Source organism: Suricata suricatta, chromosome 2 (genome assembly GCF_006229205.1).
Source record: "Suricata suricatta isolate VVHF042 chromosome 2, meerkat_22Aug2017_6uvM2_HiC, whole genome shotgun sequence".
Taxonomy (NCBI): Eukaryota; Metazoa; Chordata; class Mammalia; order Carnivora; family Herpestidae; genus Suricata; species Suricata suricatta.
This window is the reverse complement of record NC_043701.1, coordinates 109,198,281-109,207,344: the sequence shown is the minus strand read 5'-3', so window position 1 is coordinate 109,207,344 and position 9,064 is coordinate 109,198,281. Positions and strand designations below refer to the sequence as shown.

The 9,064-nt window shown below is 44.0% G+C and overlaps 1 protein-coding gene across 1 annotated transcript in view; it reads left to right on the top strand.

The window, feature by feature from the left end:
- The first annotated feature begins 8,664 nt into the window (after window positions 1-8,664).
- NID1 (nidogen 1) overlaps window positions 8,665-9,064 on the top strand; it is a 78,337-nt gene continuing 77,937 nt past the window's right edge. The window contains exon 1 of the mRNA XM_029931619.1: window positions 8,665-8,937. Within this exon, the coding sequence (XP_029787479.1) occupies window positions 8,713-8,937 (225 nt within the window). The 5' untranslated portion in view covers window positions 8,665-8,712. The remainder of the gene's footprint in view (window positions 8,938-9,064) is intronic.

Sequence of the window (9,064 nt, the reverse complement as noted above, 5' to 3'; positions counted from 1 at the left end):
CCCCAGATGGGGATGGGTGTGGCTCACTGTCCTGGCCTGAGCTGTGCTGGTGTGTACATTTTGCACAGTCCCCTGTTCAAGTGGGTGCAATTTTCTGTGGTCATCTGGTGTTTCTCCAAGACAGAATTTTGCATAATCAAATGCAAAAACCACATTACGCTAAAACCGTACCCCAATATATCATTCGTGTTGGAACAGATCTGCATTTTTGAAACAAGCATTATAGCAGAACTGAGTGTACCTAAATTCAGTGAGAAGACTAGAATTTTGCTCTTTGTGCTAAAACCTTTCAATTATAAGGTCTCATTTTGTCTCACACTGGAATCATTTTCCTTCTTGGTTCTCTGGTACTAGGTTTGTACCATTTTCAGAGGCAGCCATTGAATTCAGGCTTGGAAGTATTCCAGTAATTTGGCTGATTACTTTCCAGTTTTCAACTGCCTGTTGAATTACTTTCACGTGCTTACTGTCAAAAGCCCTTACTTTGGCCAATAGGGCCAAAGGGTCTACCCCTGCTCACCCAGCTCTCCCCACCTGACCTAGCTGGTCTCTGAACACAGGGGGCCCGTTCATGCTGAGGAACTTTACGTCTGCTGTCCCCATGCCCCAGATGTGGCCCCTATGCGCAATCCACTTACAATGCTCCTTCATCCTGTCCACATATGGTTTTGTCACTTCTTCAGGCCTCTGTTCCGAGGACAACAGGCACTTGAAGAGGACTTCCCTGATCTTCCTAAATAAACTTATTCTCACACCCACCCACATCACTCCACTCTTAAGTTCTTTCCTAACTTGTTTTCATTCATTAGCACTTTTACCCACTGTACTTCACACAGTGTCTAATTGCTTATTCCTTTCCTGTCCGTCTTCCCCCACTGGAATATTTTGTTCTCAGGTGTTTACCGGTGCCTAGAACAGTGTCAAGTACATAGTAAGTGCTCAATAAATAGCAATTGATGAACACATGACCAGCATAGGTTTATTAAAGGTATAAATATAAATGCTGGAATTATTCGGGGTCAGTTAACCCATCAAAAAAGTCTAGCACAAAATGTGTGCCTTGTCCTCAATACCTGGCTGGTTCTGCCTGGCTGACCCTGGGGGAATGTGAAACAGGCCAGCTGTGTCTTTTCTGGTTTTCCAGACTGCTTTTCCCAGTCTCTTGTTATTTTCCCATCCTCAACCGTATCCCTTCATCTAGTCTCCTGAAATTCTCTCTGCGTTGTGAACACATGCTTTCACATAACTCACAATCTTAGATGGCCTCTGACTTTAATTGGAAGGAAAACCTTAATTTCGACAACGTTAAATTAACTAAATTAATTAAAATTAAAGCCAGTAGGTAAATCAGGATTTGAAGAAGGTTTTTGTATCCTTTAAAATAATCTCCTGAAGCCAGTTGTCTAATCTATTTTACAGAAAGATGATATATCCAGAGAACACTTTATAAGGCAACATTACCCCCAAAAGTGTGGATTCTAATCGCAGCATCTAAGCACGAAAGAAATGACATGCAGTCTATACCACCGGCCTAGATTGTCTAAAGAAGTTCTAGTTAAACAGAGTCACCTACTTTACCCTGCTAAGCACACTTGATCTCATAAGGATCTTATAAAGAAATGGGTTACAATTTTTTTTTAATTTTGTTTATTTTTAAAATTAAAAAAAAATTTTTTAATGTTTTATTTATTTTTGATACAGAGAGAGACAGGGCATGAGAGGGGGAGGGGCAGAGAGAGAAGGACACAGAACCGGAAGCAGGCTCCAGGCTCTGAGCCAGCCGTCAGCACAGAGCCTGACGTGGGGCTCGAACCCACGAACGTGAGATCTGACCTGAGCCGAAGTCGGAGGCTTAACCGACTGAGCCACCCAGGCGCCCCTTTTTTTTTTAATTTTGGAAGATCTGACGCTTTCCCACTTTGCTAAGTCGTTTTTGACTCTCAGCATATAGAGCCAAAGCCAAGTGGTGATTATTACTCAATCCCATTCAACAAGGAGATTTTTACAAATACCGTTTTATAGGTACTTATCATCTAATTAGCTAAGACAAAGGAATGAGCCATCATGGTCTAACAACCTTCTTGCTATATGACTGAGTGCAGTCACATAGTGAAGTACATTACAGTCAGTCAGTCATCACAATTTATGCTGAATATATTTATTTATGCACATTTGAATTCTTGCAAAATTTATGCAAATTTTCAAGTTTGTTACATTAAATTTACCACATGGGAATAGACTGTTTATAAAGTTTATTTATTTAATTTGAGAGAGAGGGAGAGAGAGAGAGAGAGAGAAAGAGAACAGGACCCAAGGAGGGACAGAGAGAGAGGGAGAGAGAAAATCCCAAGCAGGCTCCGTGCTTTCAGCTCCATCTCAGAAACCGAGAGATCATGGCCTGAGCTGAAGTCAAGTCAGGCGCTTAACTGACTGAGCCACTCAGGCACTCTAAGAATAGGACTTTATGAAGATTTATTAACAAAATTAAGAAATAAGACCTTCATTTTCACTTAACTCAGACTGAATGTTATTTGACAATCTTAGGGAAAGATAGTATGATCTATTACCAATCACTATCATTTTCTAGTTATTTATTTATTGAGTATAGTTGGCACACAATGTTATATTTGTTTCAGGTGTACAACTTAGTGATTTAACAAGTTTATACATTATGCTGTGTTCACATGACTGTAGCTACCACATGTCCCGTTAAATCACTATTATAATAGAACTGACTATAGTCCTTATGTTGTGCCTTTTATTCCCATGATTTATTCATTCCATAATTAGAAGTCAGTATGTCCCTCTTCCCTTCACCCATTTTGCCCAACTCCCATCCCTCTTCCCTCTGGCAACCATCAGTATGTTCCCTGATAATTAGTGATGTTGAGTATCTTTCCATGTGTCTGTTGGCCATTTGTATGTCTTTGGAAAAATGTCTATTCAGGTTCTCTGCTCATTTTTTAATCAGATTGTTTGTCTTTTTTGGTGTTAAGTTGTATAAGTTCTTTGTGTATTGTGGATATTAACCCAGTATTGGATGTATCATTTGCAAATATCCTTTCTCATTCAGTAGGTTGTCTTTTTGTTTTGGTGATGGTTTCTTTTGCTGTACAAAAGCTTTTTATTCTGGTGTAGTCCTGATAGTTTAATTTTGCTTTTGTTTCCCTTGCCTTAGGCGATAGATCTAGAAAAATGTTGCCATGGCTGATGTCAGAAATTACTGCCTGTGTTCTCTTCCAGGATTTTTAGAGTTTCAGTTGTCACATTTAGGTCTGTAATTCATTTTGAGTTTTTTTGTGCATATAGTGTTTAGAAAGTGGTCCTGTTCCGTTCTTTTATGTAGAGTTGTCCAGTTTTCGCAGCCCTATTTATTGAAGAGATTACCTTTACTCCAATATATATTCTTGCCTCCTTTGTCATAGGTTTTTTTTTTTATGTTTATTTTTGAGAGACAGAGTGATAGAGTGCAAATGGGGGAGGGGCAGAGAGAAGGAGACACAGAATCTGAAGCAGGCTGCAGGCTCCGAGCTGTTAGCATCAAGCCCGATGCTGGGCTCAAACTCATGAACAGGGAGAGCATGACCTGAGCCAAAGTTGGCTGTTTCAATGACTGAGCCATCCAGGTGCCCCTCCTCTGTCATAGTGTAATTGACCATATAATCATGGGGTTTATTTCTGGGCTTTCTATACTGTCCCATTGATCTATGTGTCTGTTTTGTGCCAGCCCCAAACTGTTTTGATTACTACAGCTTTGTAGTATATCTTGAAACCTGGTACTGTGATACCTCCAGCTTTGTTCTTCCTTCCCAGGCTTTCTCTTGCTCCTCAGAGTCTTCTGTGGTTCCATACAAGTTTAGGATTTTTTGTTCTAGTTCTGTGAAAAATGCTGTTGGTATTTTGATAGGAATTGGCATTGAATCTATAGCTTGCTTTGAGTCATACGTACATTTTAACATTATTAATTCTTCCAATCCATGAGCATGGGAGATTTTTCCATTTGTTTGTGCCATCTTCAGCTTCTTTCATCAGCGTTTCATAGTTTTCAGAGTACAGGTCTTTCACCCTTGGGTACACTTATTCCTAGGTATTTTACTTTTTTGGTGCAGTTGTAAATGGTACTGTTTTTAAATTTCCTTCTGCTACTCCATTATTCATGTATAAAAATGCAACAGATTTCTTTATATTTATGTTGTATTCTGTGACTTTACTGAATTTATCAGTTCTAATAGTTTTTCTGGTGGAGTCTTTAGGATTTTCTATATAAAGTATCATGTCATCTGCAAATAGTGACAGGTTAACTTCTTTACGAGTATGGATGCCTCTTACTTGCTTTGCTTTTGTGATCCCTGCAGCTAAATCAGTATTATTTTTTTATTTTTTAATGTTTTTATTTTATTTTTGAGAGAGAGAGAGAGAAAGAGAGAGGAGACAGCGTGAGCAGGGGAGGGTCAGAGAGAGAGGAGACACAGAATCCAAAGATAGGCTCTAGTCTCTGAGCTGGCAGCACAGAGCCTGACGTGGAGCTCAAACCCATGAACTGTGAGATCATGACCTGAGCCGAAGTCGGACGTTTAACCGACTGAGCCCCCCAGCTGCCCCAATCGTGTTATTTTCAATGAAACTTTCATGTGGGCCATCTAAAATGAATATGGGTCACAACATTCTTTCTAGAAGTGGAGAGTAGAATGGCGGTTGACACAGGCTGGAGAGTGGAGAAAATGGGGAAATGCTGGTCAAAGGGTATAAACTTTCAGTTATGAGATAAATTCCGGGGATATAATGCATAGCATGGTGACTATAGTTACTCCTGTGTGGTATACCAGCTAAGTTGTTAAGATAATAGATTTTAAGTGCTCTCACACACAAATATGCTAACAGTGTGAAATGATAGATGTATTAATTATAACCCTTTATTATGGAAATCATTTCACATATGCATATGTATATCCCATCATTACATTGTACACCTTAAATGTATACAATTTTTATTTGTCATTTATATCTCAATAAAGATTGGAAAAAAGTGATTAACATGTGAAAATCCATTGTTAGAATAAGATAATTAAAAATAGGATCTGATAAGCTATAAACTTTTTGGATTGATTTCCTAATAGTTTCCTATAATATTATCTTGAGATGAACATTGTTTTGGAACATGACATAGTTACAAAAATATTCTCACAAATAATTATCATCCTTTGTTAGGGGATGGTTATTTATGTTATCTTTATCTGAGAGAAGAATGGAGGTTAAGTTGCTTAAATAGTGATCATCTTCACAAATCAGGTGAATTCCCCTGGAATTGAAACACTAATGCATTTCTTTCTACATAACATCTAGTAAATAAAGGAATCTTCCATGTGGTCAGGGACCAAACCTCACAGGAGAGTGAGGTTAGAAGAGAGGTCGTTTTCAGTGAAATAGCCAGCTGAGCTATTTCTTCAGGCAGTTGCCTGGACTTTTGTCTGAATAAACCAAATAGAAGTTTAACTTGGTTTATTGTAGATTTAGCCTGCTTCCTGAATTTTGTCTTCCTAACAACATCTGGATGACAGCAGACAGTGAAAAAGTACTAGTCTCCAAAGTGGCAGGTTTAAAAAAAGATAATTAAAAAAAAACCTGGTATATTATGTCATTGTGGGTTCATAGGCTACTGCAGATATCAAATAGTTCTTAAAAGTACTACTGAGTCTTCAAACTGTTAACTTTTAGGAATGCACACACAGCATTCGGGAGGCTCTGTGGACTCTGGAAAAGAACAGAACACATGAGCCTTTCCCCAAAGAGCTTATATCAGGGGGGGAAACACTCAAAACAACTAGAGAAAAATACCTAATTATTATATACACTTAGGCAATGGCCAGGGCACAACATAAAATTAAATACTCTATGATGAAGATTATGCATTTACACGTATTTAAAACTAGAAATCCTAAAGGAGCGAGAGGCTGGCCTCCAGCCCACGTTGTCCTAGCGGAGGAGGCACGGCGTAGATGTCACATTCCGCAGCACCAGGCAGTGTTCTCGGAGTGTCTATAAATAGAAAACGACAGACAGTTTACAGTACATACTAGACTTACTTGAGCAAGACCATACTGATGAAATAAGTGAACAGAAGCATATGTAAATAGAGCAAGAACATTATGTATAAACAACAGAGCAGATATACCTGGTGGTTGGAAATTGAGGGAGAAACCTCTCCTTTTATAGAAAGGCACGAGGGTGTGGCATAAGAAATATTAGCTTTGTTTCAGACACACTGAAATTTGAAAGCATTCAAATCCCGGCTCTTCCATTCTGGAATGGGGTGCATTATCTAACTTCAGCAAATCTCATTTCCCCACATCTACTCGAAGCTACTAACTTAGGCAACTGTGACTAGTATTACTTCTATTAAAACTAGTTAACATCCCACCATGTTGCCAGTATGTCTGTCTTCCATAGACTGTGAGCTGTGCACAAAAGGGGTTGTGTCTTAATGATCTTGGTACTTGGAACCAGTAAACTGGAGAATTGCTCTTGCCTCCTCTCTTAGCCGAGGAAAATTCCGTGAACCAATAGGAGGTTCAGAAGCTGTCTGAGTACCAAAAACGGAGAGATTTCGGGAGAGGGGTGAGAGCAGGCGCAGGCAACAGCTTCCTCGGAGCTGGGAAGAAGGTGGGGTGGGGGTTTGAAGGAGGAGAGTCTGAGGCATGGGCAACAAAAAGCCAGCTGGGTGTTGGGGGGCCCGTGCTGTGTGCAGGTGAGCAGAGAGGACGGAGAGGAGCCTCCAGCCGGAGTTCTTGGCAATTTAAACGGGCAGTGCTGGGGCCTGGAAGCCCAGAGGTGTAGCAGCTGAAGCTAGGGATGGCATGGGGTAGTCACGAAGTGCTTCTGGGGCGGGGGAACCGAGGCAGCGCAGCAGTTCCCTGAGGGAGGTGAAGGAAAGGCCACTGGATTGCCACAGATTGCAAGCAGCATTAGTCACTTTAACAACAAGACCACCCCCCCCCCCAAACTACAGTAACACAGAAGCTATGTGTTGGTTAAGGATAATTTGGTGGTTAAGGTTGTCCTGGAGCTGGTCCTGGACCACCTTGGGTCACCTGAAGGCTTCCAGTCATGTGACCTTACTAGAATGATTTAAACTTCACTGAATCTCTGTGCCCCTCTTTAGTAAAATGGGGATGGTCTCTGTCTCTGAGGGCTACTGGGGTTGCAAAGCCAATACATACTTTAAAGGGAAAAGATGTCGAGAGTAGATCAAAGATTCTATGTTCAGAGGGCGGATTTCATTTGCTTTGTATGTTTCCTAATCGTTCAGGACTCATGTTGCTTATATTACATCGAATTTGCTGTTTATTGGGAGAGTTATTTCAAATTGGGTCCTCGGTCCTTAATTTTAGTTGGCAACAGGCAAGAGAAATGCCCTGTTGACCGCTTCAGGTTTTAACAGCTCTACCAGCAAACACATATCCAACACCCACTGTGCTGGGTCCTCCTCCCAGACTTCAAAAGGCAGCAGGGTTTCGCAATCCTCCCAGCTCAAAACCTTGCACCCAATTTTAAGTTTTCTCCCCAACCTCCATATCAAATTCAAAATCAGTCACATTCCTTAGTTCATTGTAATGCCTCTTAGATTCAATGCGTCTCAATTTCCACCTTTTCCTTTCTCATCCTCCCCTCCCCCTCCCATTTTCCCTTTCAATAGTCCTGGAACTCCGGTCTCTACTTTCAACCCAGTGACAAATTAATGATCAACCCATTCGTCAGGACACCACTTATCTCCCTTTGTCAAGAACTCTGAATAGTTGTCGTCTAAGTGTTAGGGTGAGTTCAGATTCTTGGGTTTGGTATTAAGCCCTCCTCCCAAATTCTCAACTTTCCTCTTCCAAAGTCTCAACTGGGGGATGGCGCCTTGGCTCCTCGTTCCAGAACGTCTCTTCCCCAGCCTCCTGGTAAAATTTCCTCCCTTCCAGAGGACCCCGTTTGTTTCCCACAACCCCCAGGAAGCTCTTCTCGGGCAATTATTCCAGCCCTAATGCCCTTTATCACTTGGGGATCCCATCCCACCCCACACCGAATTATTTTACACACTCGTGAATTTGTCTCGGAGGATAGGACCCCATGGTTGGCCAAACGCCCACATCACCAGGCAAAGGATCCCTCACCTGATAACGCCAAAAAACTGGATGAATGTGCTCAGGAACATGCTCCTGGTCCAGTTCCCTACTCCTTAACTCCCAGCGCCTACCCCCTCTTCCAACCCGAGTGTGACCCGGTGAGTCCGACCTCCGGACTCCCCCCGAGCAGCCCTGCAGGGGACCGTGTTCCTGAATCCAGAGCGTTTCCACGTAGCCCATCCTCCCACTTAGCCCTGACCCGAGGACAGTGGTCGTCTTCGGAGGTCGGCTTCGCGAACCTCGGTCACTAGCGCCCAAGACCTCGCAGGGCCCGAGGGTGACGCGGCCGGAACCGCCGGGGGTCTTCGGTGTCGCCCCTCGCCCTCGCCCTCCCCCTCGCGGCCATTGGGCAGCCTCGGCGGCGGCCCTGCGGACGGGGCGGGGCCCTTCCCATAGCCCCTGTTCCCCTCCCCGATTTCCAGGGGTGGGATCGTCGGGAGGCCGGCAGGAGGCGTGGAGGGGCTGCGGAGGGGCGTCCGGTTACGTCTCCGCCTTCCTCAGCAGTGTCCGCCGAGCCGCTGGGTTTGCGGGACAGCAGTTCGGGAACATGCTGGCCGCGGTCCGCCGGAGCGGGGCTGCGTGGACGCGGGCGCTGCTGCTGCCGCTGCTGCTGGCGGGGCCCGGGGGCTGCCTGCGCCGCCAGGAGCTCTTTCCGTTCGGCCCGGGACACGGGGACCTGGAGCTGGAGGCTGGGGATGACCAAGTCTCCCCAGCCCTGGAGCTGAGGCGGGCGCTCCGCTTCTTCGACAAATCCGACATCAAATCGGTCTACGTGAGTGCGACCCGGGGCCGGCAGCGGGGGCCGGCGGGGAGGAGGGCGTGGGGGCCGAGCCGGCGTCGGAAGGAAGGCCGAGGCTGGCCGGGGGCGCCCGCGGGGCCGGACGGACGTGGGCGTCGTG